Source organism: Canis lupus, chromosome 20 (assembly GCF_011100685.1).
Source record: "Canis lupus familiaris isolate Mischka breed German Shepherd chromosome 20, alternate assembly UU_Cfam_GSD_1.0, whole genome shotgun sequence".
Classification (NCBI taxonomy): domain Eukaryota; kingdom Metazoa; phylum Chordata; class Mammalia; order Carnivora; family Canidae; genus Canis; species Canis lupus.
Window position 1 is genome coordinate 53362020 of NC_049241.1, and position 20667 is coordinate 53382686.

Genomic DNA, 20667 nt, shown 5'->3' on the forward strand with positions numbered 1-20667 from the left:
ACTCCCCCCCCTGAGCAGTGAGCCCACTGGGGGACTCCAACCCAGGACCCCGGGATCATGACCTGAGCTAGAGGCAGACGCTCAAATGACTGAGCTATCCAGGTGCCCCAGAACTGAAAGAATTTAAAACAGGGGAGCAAGATAGTCTGACGTATGTTTTAAAGGCTCCTCTGGGGGCACCTGCGTGGCTCAGTGATTGAGCATCTGCCTTCGGCTCAGGTCATGATCCCGGGGTCCTGGGATGGAGTCCCACATAGGCTCCCTGCATGGAGCCTGCTTCTCCCTCTGCCTGTGTCTCTGCCTCTCTCTGTGTCTCTCATGAATAAAATAAAATAAAATCTTTTAAATAAATAAATAAATAAACAAAAGACTCCTCTGATTGAGGCCCTTGACCCTCTCAGTTTGTAGAGTGCGTGACTCTGGATCTTGGGGTGGTGAGTTTGAGTCCCCGTTGGGCATAGAGCTTACTTTATTAAAAAAAAAAAAAGACTGACCGCAATGGAAAGAGCATACTGTGTGGGGTGAGGGCAGGGCAGGGAGATCTGGGGATAGACAACAGCTCAGGTCCAGGGAGTGATGATGGGGCCAGGACTGAGGTGGTGGGGATGGGGGGTGAGTAGTGATCAGAAATGTAGGATGGAGGAGGAACACAGCAAGACAACTGAAGGAAAGAAGGGCAGGAAAAGCAGGAGGCTAAAAGCTGAAGAGAGAGGAGTCCATGACCTCTGGCCCTGAGATGGTCAGTGGGGGGAACAGAGGTGGAGGGTAGTGTGGGGGACATGGAGTCACAGGAGGAGGAGTGGATGCTGGAAAAGAGGCCAAATTAGTGTCTGGGATGCCTGTTGGAAAACACAGGGGTGAGGTCCACGAGGCAATTATAATAATTACAATTATAGTTAAAGTGATTACATTATTCATCACCCATCAAATAGTTGCTGAGCGCTGGGGTCACAGCACCAGCAGTGACAGACAGTGTCCTTCTTGCCTTCATGGGTCTCGTGTTCTGTTGGCAGGGCACTAAAGACATGAATGGGTCAAGAAAGAAGCACATTTTTTTTTTTTTTTTTAAATACGCTCTGGGCCCAAGTGGGGCCAGAACTCATGGCCCGGAGGTCAAGGGTCGCTTGCTCCACCAAGTGAGCCAGGCAGGTGCCCCCACAAACATACAGTCGGTCAGGTAGTGATAAATCCTCCGGGGCGGGAGATGGGATAAAACAGGGCAAGGGGATAGAGAAGGGGGGCATCGTGCTGCAGAGGCCTAACGTGCAGAAAGGGCTTTATAAATATTTGTTAAATACTTAATGACAGGGAATCCCTGGGTGGCTCAGTGGTTTGGTGCCTGCCTTCAGCCCAGGGTGTGATCCTGGAGTCCCGGAATCGAGTCCCGCGTCGGGCTCCCTGCATGGAGCCTGCTTCTCCGTCTCCCTGTGTCTCTGCCTCTCTCTCTGTGTCTCTCGTGAATAAATAAAATCTTAAAAAAAAAAAAAAAAAAAAAAGACTTAATGACAGAGAGCAGAAAGTTGATTTGGTTTGTCTTTAGGGAGATAATCCAGTTTGCCTCCAAAAATTTCATCAAGTTTAGTTTCTCCTATCCTGCAGCGGGGGAAATTGAGGTAGAGGGGTATCTTAATGACTCAAATATAGTGATGAAAACCCAACCCCCCCAAAGGCCTGTAAACGGTCTTTTAATGTGGGTGAGGGGAGGAGGCGGCGAAGGGGGAAAGCAGAGCAGCGCCCATTAACCTATGACGTCATCGGGACGTTAAATAGCGTAACATCACCTGGACGTAGCCCCATTTCCCTTCCCGGACAGGTCCTCTGGTACTCCCGGACCGCCTGAATCAAGCCTCTCATTGGTTCCCCGTGCCATCAATCTGTTTCATTCTTGCAGTCTTCCGCCCCGCCTTCTAGAGTCCACCTCTGATAGGCTGACGCGGCCGTCACTTCAGAAAGGTCCGCATTCCTTCCGCCTTTCTCCAGGAGACCGAAGGCGAGGAGGGTGGGTCCCAGGCGGCGCCCACCCCTGAGGCTCTGCTTCCGCCTGTGATTGGCTGCCCTGGGTGCCCGTCGCTACGCCACCCGCCTCTGATTGGTGATTCAGCCGCCGCTCTGTGCGGCGCCGGCTCCGCCCCCGTCGGGTGTTTGTGGTGGGGCTGCGGAGTCGCCGATCCCGCCGGAAGCGCCAGGACAATGGGGACCCGGGACGACGAGTACGACTACCTATTCAAAGGTGCGGTCGGTGGGACACAGACGGGCGAGGGGATGGCGGCGAGGCAGCGGGCGGGCGGGCTGAGGCTGCGCTCCAGGCCGCTGGGCCCAGGCCGGAGCCCGAGTCTTGGGGCCCGGCGGTTAGGCAGCCGGGAAGGCCGGGGCAGTTTGGGCTCGGCCAGCTTTGGGCTGGAGTGCGCGGCCGTGCGGAGCGGGCGGCCTAGGGAGGCCTGGGGGCCCTGGATGCGCCGAGGCGGGGCCGGGGCCCGGAGGGGGTGGGGCCCCAAGCGGTGGGAGAGGCCGTTAGGGGCGGAGCCTCTGGGGGGCGGGGCCTCCCCAGCATTTGGCGGGCCGGGCTGGGTAACAAGCGGCCTCCGTGCTGGGGGCGGGGCCTCAGGAGGCGTGGCTAAGGGGCGGAGGGCGTGTCCAAGAAGTGGGCTGGGACTGGGCGCGCGGGGGTGGGGCTCTCGCAGAGTGGGAGGAGCCTGTCCTGATTGGTGGCAGCTCGCCTGGGGGCGGGGCCCGGAGAGCGAGAGGACGCGAGGGGCTGAGATGTGTGATGGGGGGGACCCTGGATTGGGGGCTGACCCAGAACTGTGCGGAGGGGCGCCTGGCGTGGGGGGAGGAGTGTGTGTGCTGGGCTCAGGAGATAATAGCCACCTTCTTTTCTCTGTGGATCCGGAAACTGAGACCCAGAGAGACAGGGCACATTTGAAAAATGTTGGAGCAGGATTTGAACCCAGGTCAGCTGTGGGCTTTAGCCTGGCAGACCACCTCCCCCCGCACCTGCGTCCCCATGGGCCGGGCTTCGGCCAACCTGCTGCAGGATAGTCCCTGCCCAAGGGACAGAGGGCTCTAGGAACCTCCAGTGCGGCTGTGGCAGGTCAGGCAACTGCTGCTGGCCCAGCTCCCTCACCCTGCGGCTGGAGCTGGGGAGACTCCTCCCATCGCTGGGGTTGTGGCCTGACTTGAGTCACAGGCTTTGGGGGCGCCCGGCCGGTTCAGTCTGCAGAGCATGCAATTCTTGATCTCTGGGTTGCAAGTTCAAGCCCCAGTTTGCGTGTAGAGATTACTTCAAAATAAAATCTAAAAAAAAGAAAAAAGAAAAAAAAAGTCACTGACCTCACAGTGCCTCCTGTGCCAACCTGGGCTTTGGCCAGGTCCCGGGCGGTCTGTTCTGGGCTCCCTGACTGACAGTGGTTGCCCATGAGAGCTAACCCTAGGCCCGCTTGAGGCACCTTTGCCCTGCTGCCTGCAGTGTGAGGGTCTGCTCTCACACCAGCTGTTGGCACCGTCCCTTCACTGGGGAAACCTGACTGTCCCTGGGAGCGCAGTCCATGTCCATCAGTGACCATCGTGTCTGTAGTGTCCTCCCGCATGCTGGGGCTGGAAGCCTGGGGGCCTTGGGGATGTGGAGAGTGGGGTGGCGCGCTCCCTACCTGGGATGTCCATGTGGTGAAAGGCTTCTGGGCTGGCGGAGTGTCTACGCAGAGGCCCAGAGTTGTCACGCAGCATCATGGGCCTGGGGAGCTGCATGCAGGCTCATATGTCACTGGCAGGTGAAGCTGTGTGGTCAGCAGGTATCAGGCCAGGGCCCCGATGCCCACAGCACTCTGGGGTATCACATGAGAGCCAGGGGAAGCTCTGCCCGGGCTTTGGGGACTGGCCACAAGTGGCCAGGACTCCATCTTGCTGCAGCTGGGGCCAGAGGCGGCCGTTCCCCAGGTCCCGGTTGGGTACCCCCCTGAATGTGGACTGCCAGGGCCAGAGGCATTTCCCCCAGTAGTCACCTCCAGCTTTCTATGGCCATTTCCCCCTTGTTATTTTCAGCCGCCTCCTGTTATAAATAACCCAACACTAGTCATCTTTTTGCCCTTTGTGTTATTTCCTTGAAGTATGTTCCCAGAAGTACAGTTACTGGGTCAGGGGCAATGGAGCGGCTGTGTGCTTCCTGGGACTCATCTCCAGAGTCCACTTCCTGGAAGCACAGATCTGGCTTCAGTGGCAGCAACTGGCACAGTGGGGGGGGGGGGGGGTTAGGAGCTGCCTGCCCTGCTGCCCTCCCCCACTAGCCTCCTTTTCTCAGTCAGCAGGTGTCCTGCTGACCTTCTCAGGCAGGGTTAGGAGTGAAAGTCGAGCCCGCAAGGGCCGTGTTTCCCAGACTGCCGTCATCTGAGACCTCCTGTTTACACGTATGTCTTGTTGGCGGTCTCCGTGCTATCTGTGCATATTTCTCTTGAAATCCCCTCAGTTTTTTACTAAAACAGGAAAAGGAAACTCTGTGGGTCTGGCACATAAAGAAGGAAAGAAGCCAGCAGGTAGGCAAGCCACTAGGGACACATCACCTGCCACTGGTAGACAGGGTTAGATAGAGGCGTGATCTGTCCCCCAGACCCTCCTGAGAACCCCCGTGGCCTTCCCTTGGCACTTCTCCCTTGGGACACGGACTGCCCTCCTTTTAGCTCTCCTGCCACTGCCTTGGTTATTTTGGCAGCCACATCACACGTTGGCTCCCCTGACCTCTGAGACCAAGGCCAACAGATCTCCCCGGGGTGCTTTCCCCACATGCTGTTTGTGTTCCTGCCTGCACATTCCCCCGCCTCTCCCAGGAGAAAGGTTGTTTATTTGTACCTAATTATAGATCTTCACGTTCCTCCTGCGAACATTTTATCCTGTCAGCCATGGGCCATTTCCCCAGCCTACAGATCAGCCCCTGGGGGCACCCCTGACCTCTGGTGTGGCCCAGGCTGCAGGATCCACAGTGGGAGCAGCTGTGTCCAAAGGGACACCAAGGACTCCTGAGAGCTCCCCCAGCCACTCATCCTGCCTACGAGGATGTGGGTTGGAGCGGGGAGCTGCTGTGGTCACCCAGGGCCTTGTCCACTGGGCTTTGTCCTTCCTCCCCAGTGCCACTGTCCTTTTGGGAAAGGGGGCGAGGCGAGAGTAGCAGCCAGCCCCCAGGAAGCAGGCCAGCCCCAGTGCTCACCCTCCTGGCTCTCCAGCCTGCACCGGGCCCCCACCAGACCCACTGGTAAGGACCTGAGCACAGCATCTTCCTCCACTGGCAAATGGTGGCCTTGCCTGTGCCCCAGCACTGGGCGTCTCTCTGTCCCCTGCTCCATTCAAGTGCCGGTCCCTGGGGCCTGGGGTGGTCAGGGCTTGGCTTCCTGGAGGAGAAACAGGGTCCTGCTCTGCCTGGGGTAGGGAAGCCAGCCCCCCCACCCAGATGGCCACTCAGCCCACTTGGGTGTCAGAGTGCGGGGCCCAGGGGTTCCACACTGTCATGGGCAGGTCAGAGGACCCAGGGCTACAAGAGGTGCCAGCTCTTCGTTTTTGCCAACTGCATTCGCCTTCTCTGCCAGCCAAGTGGCATGTCCATTGGGGCCGTTTCCCAGCCAGTGAGGCCACCAACTTCTGTGGAAATTCTACGGGCTGTGTCCTCAAGGGCCCTTTATTTCCCCAAGACAACGGGTCACTTGTGCCTTGGACAATGCTGTTCTCATTCCTAGCCCGCACGGGGGGCCAGCCTGGCCGCTGCCCCACTGGCCACCTCTCTGCGTCGGGCGCCGTGTGCCGGGAGGGTCCAAGCAGCCTGGCCTTCCCGCCGTTCATCTGGGCAGTGGCTGGTGGCTCTCATCTTGCTCTGGCCTCCACTTTCTCACTGGGTTACGCAGGGTCAGCAACTTGGGCACTCTGGGCTGAGTGTCCCCAACTGTACAAGCATTTGCTCCTGGGGTGGCCCAGAGAAGGCAGCCACAAAGCCTTCAGGGCTGGGCCTGGCCCGAGGTGCTGAGGAGATTGTTGGCTAGGCCAGGGCAGAGTTGATGCTGCCCGAGGCTAGAGGCTGGGAAGGGCAGGAGGGGCTGGAGGGGCCACAGGACAGGGCCCAGAAGGGACCCTTGGCTCACTTCCTGCTCTGTTCCTGAGGGTGTAAGAATTGTGAGCAAACCTCTCCAGCCCTGGCCAGGTTCCCCTGGCCCCGTGGGAAGGAGGTGAGGCGTTAAGGGTGTGGGTGGTGGGCCCCACAGCATGGTTGAGGGCCACAGACCCATGTCCATCACCTCTTTCCACCTTTCTCTGAGGTCAGCTCGCAGTCTTCCATTGCTCACCTGGTGTCACCAGAGAACACGCCTTGTTATCGCAGGTCACAGAGGCCGGGCCACATGGTGGTTTGAGGAGAGCGGAGAGGCCTGACTTGAGGGGTTTTGAAGGATGAGCAGGAGTTTGCCAGCTACTCAGGGCCAGGGTGCCCCAGATGGTGGGAAAGGAGGAGGCTGCACCCAGATCCCTGAGTTCAGCCCTGGACGCAGAAGGCATGGGTTCAAATCCTGATGGACAACTTTCCAGCCAGGTGGCCCTGGGCAAGCCAGTGTCTGGTGAGCATGGCTAGGAGGTCGGAGCGAGCCTGTAAATAGGCACCGGCCCACAGTGCCTTGTGCTTGGGATTCGCCTGCTTTCTAACCCATAAAGGTCACCTGCGACTCACGTGGCACGGTGCCCATCGAGGGCTTTCTTGGGACAGGCTCCTTAGACGTTCTTCTCGTTCTCAGCCTTCTAGGCTGTAAGGCAGCCAGCCCAGAGAGGGTGCGGGGACCTGGGGGTCGCCTCGCCTGCCCCCTCCTCCCCGGTCACCTGAGGAGGGTAACCGGGCGGCTACCCCGTGTGAAGGCAGGTGGGCCTGGGAGGCTGCCCCAGCCACTTTGGCATTTGTTCTTCCAGCAGACGTTGATCGGATGCTTCCTGTGTGCGGGGAACTGCACCAGGCCCCGGGGCCGGCGCAGGGAATCCGATTGCCTGAGCCCCTCGCCCTCGTGGCGGGATGGCCAGAAAACAAAGAAGTCAAGGCTGGCGTGGGGCCGGGCTAGGGAGCCCACGGCGGGGAGGAGGGCAGGCACCGGGCGGGTACCCGGGGAGAACGGGCCCAGCGAAGCGCAGGCGCCCTGGGTATCTCCCAGGCCTGGCGAGGAGGCCCAGTGGCCGCAGCAGAGTGGGGGGGGGGACGAGGGGGGGCGAGGGGGAGCGTGGGGAGGGCCCGGCGGGGGCCTGCGGGTGGATTTGCACTTCGCCCTCTGGGAGGGCTGTGGGCGGAGCAGCGGTGGGACCGGCTGGGGTGCCCAGGGCCGCCCTCTGGTGGCCTCCAGGAAAACAGCCTGCTGGTTGGCTGGGAGTAACCGCAAGGACACGGCCCCGCGGCTGGTGTGGACCAGGGTGGGGGCGGCGAAGGCGGTCAGAGGCCGTGGGAATTGGGGCACGCACATATCCATTCGAGGAAGAGCTTTTTACTGGTGCTGTGGGTGACCACGCCTTCGGCCCCCACGTCTTCCCATTGGACAGACCCACCCTGGGTGCCAGAGCCCAAGATCCACATGTGGGGGATCCATGTGGTTTCTCTCTGGCGTGTCTGGACCGACCGCCGAGTGTTGTTTCTTCTGCGTTGCACATCACCCGGGGGTGCCAGCGCGGCCCACACACCGTGCGTACACACACATGAGACGCAGTGTGTCTTGGGTCCAAGGACAGCCTCTTGGGCTCACACTTCTCCTGGAGCGTCTCACGTGGCCCTGCCCCAGAGCCTGGGGAGCCTTGGCCCCTTGGGGCAATGTTTCTCTGGCTGGGGCAGGAACCTTGTTAGAAGAATACCAGGAGAGGCTGGAGGGGCCTGCTCTGCTGTGCTCAGGACTGGTGCTCGGATGTCTCTGCAGGAAGGGCTGGCTCTGGGGGCGTCAGGGTGGCAGGCTCTGTGCCTTCATGGCTGCGTCTAGAGGGCACATTCCTGTTCCGCATGAGCCAGCTCCGACTGTGCCACAGCTGCATGTGGGATTGCTTATAGCAGCTCCCCGTGAGGGTGGGCGTGGGGGCGAGACTCCTCATTTCCTGTTAGAGCTCTGGAGACCGACCCTTCTGGTAAGAAGCTGGAAGAACACTGGTCATAACCGCTCCCCGGCCTGTCTTAGCATGCTAGGTGCTTGTGGAGTTCTGATCCTGCCATTTCTCCTTGAGTCCCCCTCTTGCAGAAAAGGCAGCCCAGAGAGGTTAAGACATACCTGCTGAGATGTCTGGGTCCAGCCCTCGCAGTGGGGGCAGCCCTGCTCCGAAGGACTGGAGACAGCTGGGGTGTTACGCCACCCACAGTGGCTGTGTTTGCAGAAGTCCTGAGCCCCTGTTTGCTTCTGCACCAGGGAACGTGGTGCCTTGGGCTCCAGGATGGCTCTGACTGCTCTGACATTGACTTTCAAGTTTGTGCAGCACCCAGGGTGCCCCGACAGTCCTGCAGGTGCACATGGGTGGTGTCTGGGCCTTGGCTCGGGGAAGCTGGCCTGCAGAGTCTCACCTATGTCCCTCCTGCCCCCCCAAAGTGGTGCTCATTGGGGACTCGGGCGTGGGGAAGAGCAACCTGCTATCACGCTTCACCCGCAACGAGTTCAACCTGGAGAGCAAGAGCACCATCGGCGTGGAATTCGCCACCCGCAGCATCCAGGTGGACGGCAAGACCATCAAGGCGCAGATCTGGGACACCGCCGGGCAGGAGCGCTACCGTGCCATCACCTCTGCGTGAGTGCCGGGGCTGGGGAGATGCAGGCAGCCACGGCGGTGGGCTGGTGGGCCTTGAAGGATGGGTAGGAGTTGGGCGGGAGAAGGGGAGAGCACACCTCTGCACAGTGGGCAGCCCAGGGTGGTGGGACAGGACCTCCAGGAACTGTGGGACCATTGGGGCAACCAATACCCAGTGTTGGCCACACTGTGACCCTAGGGTAGCCATGTCCTTTGCTCCCTCTGACCCCTGGAGTCCCCTGAGGCTCTGATTTCTCTGGATGCTGGCCACACGGTGAGGGTCACCTCTCTGCAGTCCTCAGCCAGTTGTGTCCTTGGGACTCCCTCCAACAAAGCCTGGTCACCTTCTCATGTCCCTAATCCTTCGGGGTAGACATGTGGCCGTCTGTCTCCTTGGTGGTCAGGCTGGCCGAGCCACGGTGGGCATCAGAGGTTGTGCCCAGCAGTGGCTCTCTCCTTCTTCCTTTTTATGAGTGTCTTCTGACCCCAGGTCCCAGACTTCTTCCTCTGGCTCCGTATTCCTGAGCTGAACCTGGGGAGCAGAGCCAGAACCTCAGGACACACCTGTCTCCCTCGAGGCCGCAGTGGCCACCCCTTGAGCAGGCCCTGTGCCTCCTGCTCTGTGTGTGGGGGCTTAGGGGCTGCTGCCCACAGAGCCCAGGCTAGGGGGTCGTGGGGGGCCCTGGCAGCCGGCTCACGCCCTGCCCCCACAGGTACTACCGCGGTGCAGTGGGCGCACTGCTCGTGTACGACATCGCCAAGCACCTGACCTATGAGAACGTGGAGCGCTGGCTGAAGGAGCTGCGGGACCACGCCGACAGCAACATCGTCATCATGCTGGTGGGCAACAAGAGTGACCTTCGCCACCTACGGGCCGTGCCCACTGACGAGGCCCGTGCCTTTGCCGGTGAGTCAAGCTGGGCTGGAGCAGGTGTGGCCAGGGGGCCTGCCCAGGCCTCCCCGGGGCCACATTCCCCAAAGCGAGATGGTGACTGAGGCGTCAGAGAAACATCTGGAAGGCGGGCAGCTGCCCTGCCCCCCAGGCCCCTGGCATCTTCTCTCTCTTGGCCATGGCCTCGGTACCAGCTACCCCTTCTTGAGGTGTGGTCATCTCGATCCTATCCCTTTGGCCCCAACCATTCATTTCATGGGCCAGGCAAGCGGGCAGGCAAGCAGGGTCGCTGAGAGGATGCAGGGCAGCGCCCCCCTGCTCCACCACTGCTCACCTGGGCCATATTCTTTTTGTTCCAGAAAAGAACAACTTGTCTTTCATTGAGACCTCAGCCTTGGATTCCACCAACGTAGAGGAAGCTTTCAAGAACATCCTCACAGGTGGTCACAGGGCCTGGCTGGGGCCATAGTAACCCCAATATGCCCATCGTGGGGGGGGCCTGGGAAGGGCACCAGCCATTCTGACTGCATGCTCCAGAGCACAGCCGGAGAAGCTTTAGTCTTTAAACCTGCAAGTCGGTCTGGACACAGGACAGATGTGGCGTGCTTTAGGGATCAGGCCAGATCCTGGCCCTGCTGGCACTCAGGACGTAGAGACCCCTTCGACCCAGCTTCTGCAAGGCCCCTCTGCCGTGGCTCCACCAGAGAGCAGCCAGCTCGGTCAGCCAGGGGGACACTGGGCCCCGAGGCCCCTGGGTGCTTATTCTGGGAGGAGGGGGCCTCTGATCATATAGGACAAGAGGCCAGGCCGGGGGTACATCTGTGACCAGACACGGGTCCCGTTCTTGCTGAGCACACAGTCAGCATTGGGTGACCAGGTGGGAGCCTGTCTCCCCCTGCCCCGCCGTGTTGGGGGGCACAGTCAGGGCCTTTGAGAGGGGTTTTGGGTTCAGCCTTGGGGCTGCTCCCCGGAGGGCGGCCGGTCCAGATGGCAGGGGGACAGTCATTGCGGGCGAGCACGCAGCACACTCACCCCACGTTCCCCCCACCTGCAGAGATCTACCGCATTGTGTCACAGAAGCAGATTGCAGACCGCGCAGCCCATGACGAGTCCCCTGGCAACAACGTGGTGGACATCAGCGTGCCGCCCACCACCGACGGACAGAAACCCAACAAGCTGCAGTGCTGCCAGAACCTGTGACCGCCCCGCGCCTCGTCCGAGCGTGCGTGCACGTCCTCGTCCTCCGCCCGCCCCTCACCTCTCTGTGCTCCCTTGCCCCACCCTCTCTGTCCCTCTGTGACTGGCTCCTGCCCTCCCATCGAGCTCCGCATGGCTGGCCAGGGCCCGGGAAGAACAGGAGTCAAGTGGTACCCGCTGTCCTGCTCAAGGAAAGCTAGAAGCCCGGGTTGCTGCACCTGCTCTTCTTGGGTCCCAGTGTGCATCGCGGCGGGTCGGGGAGGGTGGCAGGACGGACAGGGCCAGCCAGAGGCAAGGAGGATGGGCACACCGAGCAGGCTTCTCCAATTTTCCACGGCAGACTCCAGGGAGCGATCACCTCCCTCCCTCTGCGGCCAGTTGGCCCGACAACTGGCCCCCGATCCCCACCCAGAACCCCGTTCTGAGCATTAGCTCGAAGAGCAAGGCGCCAGGGGGCCAGGGCCAGTGGACACTCTTGGCTCTCGGCACCCCCGTTCCCCCACGCACAGCCAGCACCGGTACACGCCTTCGACCTCCCGTGTGTGCGCGACTCCAGCTCCTGCCTGTAGATTTATGCTGGGAGAAGACCCCTCTCCCCCCTCCCCTTCCTTTTGCACGCAGCGCGCTCTCCGGCCCTCCCTCCCTGTGCTCCCCTCTGTCTTGTCTCCTGTCTGGTCAGGAACCTGTTTGCAAGTGAAGCAATATCTCCGTGTTTTGTATATACAACCGCTCTTGTAGCCTTTGGTTTTTTTGTTATTGTAGAGAAACACAGATTCTTTATACACTTTGTAAGATTGACGCCAAACCCCAGCTCTCGATCTCTTATTCTCCCTGTGGCCCCTGCACTGTTGCCCCGATGCCTCATTTCTTCCGCCCGTTACTAAAATGTATAATCCGACTTCCTGTACAGAAACCTGCCACTGCGCCTTTGTCTTCATTTTTCTCTGCCAGGAGGCCACGCCTGGGGCCGGGGCTCCTCGCGGTGCATGTCCCGCTGCCACAGGGAGCTGGAAGACCAGGCCCAAGTGCCACCCAGGACAGTGCAGAGGCCCACGAGCTGACCACAGGGCCCTTGGCCTGGTGGTGGTGGGGGGTATCCTCTCCAAGCTGCCCCTGTGGCTGGGGGATGTATTCAGCTTCTTCCCAGCCCACTGCTCCCCATTCCTGGCCCTGGGGTTGGACTGTCCTCACTTCCATCTGCTGCCCACAGCTGCCTCCAGGGGCTCATCCAGGGGATGGTGGTGGTGCCAGCGCCACCCCTGCTCTCCCCATCCTGGACTGACCTTTGGGAAGGGCCCAGTGGAAGGATGCTGGTGACAGAGGGGAGGCAGGTGGCCTGGAGTTCCTCTGCCTCTCCCCAGGGTCCAGCTTCTCCCCTGGTCCATGTGGGCAGAGCCATTTCCTACTATGGAGGGAATGTCGCTATCCCCACAATCCCATCCCTGCACTGACCGTGTGACCCACTGTGTCCCCTCTCACCTGAGTGCCTGCAGCTGTTCCAGATGCTCTACCCTCTGACTGAAGCCACTTACGCCCTTGACCCCTAGAAGACTCACCAGAGACAGGGGTCTGCTTTCTCCCAACTTCAGGCTTTGGCTGCCCTGCCTGGAGAGCTGGGCAAACCCAGACAGCCCTTCCAGAAGAGCCCTGAGGCACAGGGGGCTGTTCCTGTAGGGGAGTTGGAGTGAGCCTGGGTGTGTGCTCCAGGCCAGGGAGCACCCCGAGCCAAGGCCAGCAACAGGATAGCAGGGGATCTGGTGGGGCCACATACACTCCAGGAGCCATTTGCCCAGACCCTGGGGTTGCTGAATCTGGATTTGGGCTGGTGGGCGTGGGGAGGGCAGAGGGTGGGCAGCATCCTCAGGCAGGCCGAGTGAAGTAATGAGGCACCCTGGAGGGTTTTGGGTAGCCCAAGGATCAAATCTGAGCCTCTGTGGACTGGTCAGGTCCAAGGCTCATACCAGGGAACAAGACTGACAACACTCCCCTCGGGGGTCACAGTCCAGTGTTGCTATTTCGGTTACTCTGATTTCAGTGAATTAATCCCAGCATGTTCACTCAGTGCCAGGCACTGCTCTTAAGCCTTTTTTTTTTTTTTAATGGTAAAATACACATCAGATTGGCCGTCTTGACTATTTTCCAGTGCACAGCTCAGGGGCATTAAGTACATTCAGCATTAAGCAGCCATCCCCACCATCCGCCTCCAGAACCCTTCATCTTGCACAACCGAGACCCTGTCCCCATGAAACGCTGACTCCCCAGCCCCTGGCTCCCACCGTCTGCTTCCTGTCTGTGAATTTGACTCCTCCTAGGGACTTCCTGTAAATGGAATCATACGGTATTTGTTCTTTTGTGACTGGCTTATTTTACTTAGTATAATGTCTTCCAAGGTTCATCCATGTTGTAGCAGGTGTTAGAATTTCCTAATAAAAGGCTGAATAATAGTCCATTGTATGGATATCCCACTTCTTGTTTATCCATTCATCCATCGATGGACACTTGGGTTGCTTCCACTCGTTGGCCATTGTGGATAACACTGCTGTGAACACGGGTGTATGATATGTGAGCAGGTCCCAGCTTTCAATTCTTTTGGGTAGATAGCCAGAAATGGAATTGCTGGGTCATATGGTAATTCTGTGATTAATTTTTCGAGGCACTGTGTTAACCTAAATAAATTATGTTATTGGGATCCCTGGGTGGCTCAGCGGTTTAGAGCCTGCCTTTGGCCCAGGGCGCGATCCTGGAGACCCGGGATCGAGTCCCACATCAGGCTCCCGGTGCATGGAGCCTGCTTCTCCCTCTGCCTATGTCTCTGCGCCTCTCTCTCTCTCTGTGTGTGACTATCATAAATTAAAAAAAACAATTATGTTATTTAACAGTGGAGAGGAATGGTTGGGTGGCTCAGTGGTTGAGCATCTGCCTTAGGCTCAGAGCATGTTCCCAGGGTCCTGGGATCCTGTCCTGCAATGGGCTCCCCACAGGGAGCCTGCTTCTCCCTCTGCCTATGTCTCTGCCTCTCTCTGTGTGTCTCTCATGCATAAATAAAATCTTAAAAAAAAGAAAAAGTGGAGAGCATAGTCTAATGAATTCCCATATGCCCACCACCTGACTTCAGCCAATCTGGTTTCACCCCATTCTCTTCCTGTGTGCAAATCCTAGACATCTTCCCCCCCTAAATGTTTCAGTATATATCTCTAAAATACAAAGACTTATTTTGATGACACAACCTCAATACTATTATGCCTAAAGAGATGAGTAGTAATTTCTTAATATCATCAAATATCTAAGCACTGATTATCCTTTTTTAAAAAATATTTTATTCATGAGAGACACACACACACAGACAGGCAGAGACATAGGCAGAAGGAGAAGCAGAGCTCCCTGCAGGGATCCCAATGCAGGACTCGATCTCAGGACCCTAGCATCATGACCTGAGCTGAAGGCAGACACAACCACTGAGCCACCCAGGTACCCTAAGCGCTGATTATCAGAGCTCCCTGCAGGGATCCCAATGCAGGACTCGATCTCAGGACCCCAGGATCATGACCTGAGCTGAAGGCAGATGCTCAGACCACTGAGCCACCCAGGTACCCTAAGCGCTGATTATCTTTAAATTTTCTTTTTTTTTTTTATCTTGAAATTTTCTAATGATTTGTTTGAATGAGTATCCAAACCCCGTTCCAGTTGGTTCATGTGTCTCCTCAGTCCCTATAGATTCTTCTTTTATCTCTTATTTTTCTTGCCCCCCTCTTTCTGTTTAAAGAAATGGATCATTTGTGGGGCACCTAGATGGCTCAGTAAGTTAAGCATCTGACTCTTGGTTTTGGCTCAGGTCATGATCTTGGGGTCATGAGATCCAGCCCCATGTTGGGCTCTACTCTCAGCATGGAGCCTGCTTGAGATTCTCTCTCTCTGCCTCTACCTCCTCCCTCTCTAAAAATGAAAGAAGGGGGACCCCTGGGTGGCTCAGCGGTTTAGCCCCTTTCTTTGGCCCAGGGCATGATCCTGGAATCCCAGGATTGAGTCCCACGTCAGGCTCCCTGCATGGACCCTACTTCTCCCTCTGCCTGTGTCTCTGCCTCTGTGTGTGTGTGTGTGTGTGTGTGTGTGTCTCATGAATAAATAAAATCTTTTTAAAAAATAAATAGATAAAAATGAAAGAAGGAAGGGGGAGAGGGAGGGAGGGAGGGAGGGGTCATCTGTGTGGTAGTTCCATCAGCATTTTGCCAATGGCATCCCTATGGTCTCTCCCTTTTTGCTTTTTAAAAATTTGAGATAAAATTCACAGAACATAAAATTCGCCATTTTAGTCATTTTAAAATGTATATCTAGTGGTTTCTAGGACATGCATAGGGTTGTGCAAACACCACACTATAATTAGGGATTTTTATCACCACTCCAAAAAGAAACCCCCGTACCCATTAAAGTTCTTGCCCATTTCCCCTTCCCCTGTCCCTGGCAACCACCAATCTGCATTTTATCTTTATGGACCTATGGTGTTATTCACTATGTGCCTTTGTCCCCTGCATTTCCTGTAAATGAATAGTTAGATCTAGAGGTTGGTCATATTTAGGGCTGAGTGCTTTGTAGGTGATGTGTGCACATACCGGGAGGCAGATGGTGGCACCGTGTCTCTTATTTGTGATGCTTTGTAGCTGCTGCAAAGCATCACCTAGATTCACAATCCATTAGTGGTTACAAAATGGTTGTATTCAAAATCTGGCCTCCTCCATTTATTTCTGGAATAAAGAGAAATTTTCCTTCATCTATGTGCTTACCCTGAGGTACAGATTGTAAAGGTCAGCATAAATACTTAATTTTTTTCCCTTTCTCGTTAATGTCCGAATTTCCTAATTTTCAGGATTTTGAGTTGATTTCCAAGAAGTCTTCAAAAGTGACTGCTTATTTTTTTACTAAAATGCATGAATTTAACTCCTTTTGGGGGGCCAAGCTTCCAATCAGTGTGCTCAATGGGTATGGAATTGAGTAGGATGTATATGTCTGGGGCTGAGTCTTGATCAGTGTATCTAGGAGTTAGGGTTCACATGGCAGGGGTGGGGGAAGCAGAAAAATGAGTAAATGTATTTGGGATCCTGGGAGTCAGAGAAGGAAGGTTAGAAACACATGAAGTGTCTGGAGTAAATTTTGGTGTTGGATTAGAATTAGGGCTATTAAAAAAAAGAATTAGGGCTATTGGTGTACACTCATGGTTTTAAAGATGGATGGATGATGGATGGACGGGTAGATGATAGACACACAGGTAGATAAATATCTATAAATAGGTACATACATACATACATATTACAATGAGAAAAGTAAGAATTGATACCACTGTAGCTGTCAGGACACCTGGCACCCAGATCTTGGTTTTTAAATATTGTTCCCCATTAAAACCGGGGCTCCTTGGAGAAATGGTTGCTTCCAGAGCTGGGACAGGTAAAAATACAAGAAAAAGCCACCTTGGAACATTTTGTGGGGCTAGCACATACAGAAAAATCATTATTTGGCAACCATTATCTGATAAAAGGCAGGCCTGGCTAACCCCTCCATGCCACTCCCTTCTCCCTGCCTCGATTGAGGATGTGATACCTGGAACTGCAGCAGCCATCTCGCCACCATGAGAAAAGGCCAAGAGACTCTCAGAGTCATTGTTTGATCAAACCAGTGCCAGCAGCCAGCCTCCTCTAGTATTCTCATAAGTAAAAACAAAACCCTATTTGTCTGAAATAACAACAACAAAATTAAAAAAAATTGATCCAGTCAAGTGTCATCAATGGATAATATATGTAGTGGTTGAAGGTTTATTGAGGAACCAGATATTTAATTAATTTCAAAATATTTTCCCATAAAGCACTATTGACAAGTGTAACATACTCTCTCAGGCTGGAGACCTGGCACGCATCATTTTAAACAGGCTGGTCTAGGGAGTGATGGAAGAAATCAGCATTCTCTGCTTCCCGACATAGGCACCGAGAACACTTTATTGCTTCTGCAGTTCCCGTTCCAAACACATAAATCCTGACAAAACATTAGAGACACACAAATTGAGGAACTTTCCACAAAATAACTAGCTCATGCTCTTCCAAAGTATCAAGGTCATGAAAGACGAGTAAAGATTAAATAAATATTGCAGCATACATGACACTGGGAATAGAAAAATATACAAAGGGAACATCTGTGAGGCTCAGTGGTAGAGCATCTGCCTTTGGGTCAGGTCATGACCCCAGGGTCCCGGGATCAAGTCCCACATTGGGCTCCCCGCAGGGAGCCTTCTTCTCCCTCTGCCTGTGTCTCTGCCTCTCTCTCTCTGTGTCTCTCAGGAATAAATAAAATCTTTAAAATACATATAAATAAATACATATAAATAAATAATTTTTATAAAATATTTTACAAATCTATAAAAAATATATATAGTTTGTATATATATATATATATATATACACACACACACACAAAGTGTGTTCTGGAATGAATGCTGGAGCTTTAAAGGACTTTATTGGAAACTTTAAGATTTAGGAATTACATGGTAATATTGGATCAATATTTACCTGTGGATTTTGAAGGTGGTACTGTGAATATGTGGAAGAGAATGCTTATATTTGAGAAATAAACACTGAAAAAAAAAAGAAAGAAAAAGAAGTATACACTAAAGGGGCACCTGGCTGGCTCAGTTGGCAGAGCATGCAACTCTTGATTTCGCAGGTGTGAGTTCAAGCCCCACATTGGGCGTATGAGAATACTAAAAAAATAAGCTCAAGAAAAAGGAAAATTAGAAAAAAAAATAGGGACGCCTGGGGGCTCAGCTGTTGAACGTCTGCCTTAGGCTCAGAGTGTGATCCCCAGACCCGGGATCGAGTCCTGCATCGGGCTCCCCATGGGGAGCCTGCTTCTCCCTCTGCCTGTGTCTCTGCCTCTCTCTGTGTGTCTTTGATGAATAAATAAATCTTTACAAAATAAATAAATAAAGGATTCAGGGTACCTGGCTGGCTCAGTCCATATAGGGTTTGCGACTCTTGGTCTTAGGGTTGTGAACTCGAGCCCTACACTGGGTGTGGACCCTACTTAAAATAAAGATTAAAAATTTTTTCAAAGATTTTATTTATTCATAAGAGACACAGAGAGAGGCAGAGACACAGGCAGAGGGAGAAGCAGGCTCTCTGCAGGGAGTCTGATGTGGGACTTGATCCTGAACCTGGGATCATGCCCTGAGCTGAAGGCAGATGCTTAACTGCTGAGCCACCCAGGCATCCCAGATTAAAGTTTATTTTTATTTTTTAAAAGATTTTATTTATTCATGAGAGATACAGGGTGGGGGGCAAAGACACAGGCAGAGGGAGAAGCAGGCTCTATGTAGGGAGCCCGATGTGGGACTCAATACCGGGATCCCAGGATCAAGCCCTGGACCGAAGGGAGGCACTAAACTGCTGAGCCACCCAGGGGTCCCCCCAAATTTTTAAAATAAAAATAAAAATAAAGGGTTTAGGAATGTTAATAACTGGGGAATCTGGGCACAGGGTCTATGACAGCTCTGTGTGTCACTTCTGCAACTTTTATGTAAATTTGACATTTTTAAAAAAGCAAACCCTGTCCAATGTGGGGCTTGAACTCACGACCCCGAGATCAAGAGTGACATGGTCTACCAACTGAGTCAGCCAAGTGCCCCAACATTATTTTAAGATAAGAATTTTAAAAAATATTTTATGTATGTATTTATTTGAGAGGGAGACAGGATAGAGACAGAGAACGCAAGCAGGGAAGGGAGGGAGAATCAGGCTCCCTATTGAGCAGGGAGCCTCATGCAAGGCTTGATCCCAGGACTCTCGGATCCCAACCTGATCCAGAGGCAGACGCTTAACTGACTGATCCACCCAGGGGCCCCAAAGATAAGAATTTTTAAAACCTTGGTAAATGGATTTTTTTTAAGATTTTATTTTTTTACATAATCTCTATATCCAATATAGGTCTTGAACTTACAACCCTGAGATCAAGATTCTCATGCTCTACCGACTGATCCAGCCAGGGGTCCCCAGCCCCCCGTAAATGGATTTAAATGTTTGATGTGTTTTGATCTACTGCAATCCTTGTCCTTACTGAAGGGCAAATTATCCCACTTGTGGCAGTGAGAGCTTCTCCTTGACTTCCACTGACACTACCTTACTGGGTAATGTCTTTGATAACGCCTGTGCTTTCCTGGTACATCAGACTGTGCCAGGTTCATCCTGTACATTTCCTGCCCCAGACTCAGAATCAGCTATTTCCCCAATGTTCCTTGGTTCATTCAATCAGAAATGATATTTAGAGACTATGATCTGGGCTTAAGGAGCGCTGATTGCAACAAAATCAGTCTTTGTTTCAGATCTTTTCAGTGGACAGGGCTAGGAAATCTTTACTTTTTATAAAAATATATTGTGATGCTCCTCATTCAAACTCAAGGCTACGGGGTTTTTATTAACATAATCAACCTTATATCTGTACCTCCTTCACTCCCTCTGGAAATCCCTGTCCTTGACATCAATGTAAGTACTTCCTTGCTTTTGCTTTATCCCATATGAAATATGCAACAGGCTCACAATCACCACGCAACGTCACCATCAACACTATAATAGTGGTATATTGAGTCAAATTGTTGTGTTTTAAAGTCCCTAGGTGGCTGGGCAGCCCGGGTGGCTCAGTGGTTTAGCGCCGCCTTCAGCCCAGGGCATGATCCTGGAGACCTGGGATCGAGTCCCACATCGGGCTCCCTGCGTGGAGCCTGCTTCTCCCTCTGCCTGTTGTCTCTGCCTCTCTCTTTCTGTTCTCTCATGAATAAATAAAATCTTTAAAAATAAATAAGGTCCCTAGGTGTTCATCTCTTTATTGTTACCAACCGAATACAGAAGTTCCTTTGTTTTATTTTCATTTTTAGAGCTACCTTTACATTTTAATTTTTGTTTTATGATTATATATGATATTTACATGGTTGTAAAGCCAAATATATAAAAAATGTGTTTTTCAAATATTTTATTTGTTTATTCATGAGAGACACATAGAGAGAGGCAGAGACGCAGGCAGAGAGAAGCAGGCTCCTTGCAGGGAGCCCGATGTGGGACTCGATCCCAGGGCTCCAGGATCATGCCCTGGGCCGAAGGCAGGCACTCAACCACTGAGCCACCCAGGCGTCCCACAAAGTGTGTTTTATTATTTTATTTTTTTAAAGATTATTTATTTATTTATTTATTTATTTATTTATTTATTTATTTATTCATAGAGACACAGAGAGAGAATGAGAGGCAGAGACAGAGGGAGAAGCAGGCTCCATGCAGAGAGCCTGACATGGGACTTGATCCAGGGTCTCCAGGATCATGCCTTGAGCTGCAGGCAGCGCTAAACCGCTGCGCCACCGGGGCTGCCCTTTATTTTATTTTTTAAAAAGATTTTATTTATTTATTCACGAGAGACACACACAGAGAGAAGCAGAGACACAGTCAGAGGGAGAAACAGGCTCCACGCAGGAAGCCCGACATGGGATTCAACTCCTGGTCCCCAGGATCATGCCCTGGGCTGAAGGTGGTGCTAGCCAGCTGAGCCACCCGGGCTGCCCCCAAAGTGTGTTTTAAAAAGGCTAACTTGGGGGCACCTGGATGGCCCAGTGGTTGAGCATCTGCCTTTGGCTCAGGTCGTGATCCCAGGGTCCTGGGATCGAGTTCCGCATCAGGTTCCTCACAGGGAACCTGCTTCTCCCTCTGCCTGTGTCTCTGCCTCTCTGTGTCTCTTATGAATAAATAAACCTTCAAAGATGCCTGGGTGGCTCAGTGGTTGAGCGTCTGTCCTTGACCCAG

General features: G+C 54.0%; 1 protein-coding gene and 1 long non-coding RNA gene across 2 annotated transcripts; one reads left to right on the plus strand and one right to left on the minus strand.

Moving 5' to 3' along the window:
- Window positions 1-1571: 1571 nt before the first annotated feature.
- On the plus strand, window positions 1572-13293 carry RAB11B (RAB11B, member RAS oncogene family). Its single transcript, XM_038567499.1, has 5 exons — window positions 1572-2230; window positions 8565-8760; window positions 9474-9667; window positions 10012-10092; window positions 10707-13293. Exons 1-5 carry the CDS (start codon window positions 2191-2193, stop codon window positions 10850-10852), a joined length of 657 nt encoding a protein of 218 aa, XP_038423427.1. The 5' UTR covers window positions 1572-2190; the 3' UTR covers window positions 10853-13293.
- Window positions 2915-4121, minus strand: LOC119864760. Its single transcript, XR_005375170.1, has 2 exons — window positions 3648-4121; window positions 2915-3294 (listed from the first exon to the last, which is right to left on the minus strand). It is a non-coding gene; the product is annotated as an uncharacterized LOC119864760 (long non-coding RNA).
- Window positions 13294-20667: the final 7374 nt, after the last annotated feature.

Bases quoted from the DNA above. Each gene is read 5' to 3' on its own strand.
- RAB11B (XM_038567499.1), top strand. From the start codon at position 2,191: ATGGGGACCCGGGACGACGAGTACGACTACCTATTCAAAG. The intron at 9,668-10,011 runs GTGAGTCAAGCT...TTTTTGTTCCAG, and splicing joins CGAGGCCCGTGCCTTTGCCG to AAAAGAACAACTTGTCTTTC. The intron at 10,093-10,706 runs GTGGTCACAGGG...CCCCACCTGCAG, and splicing joins TTTCAAGAACATCCTCACAG to AGATCTACCGCATTGTGTCA.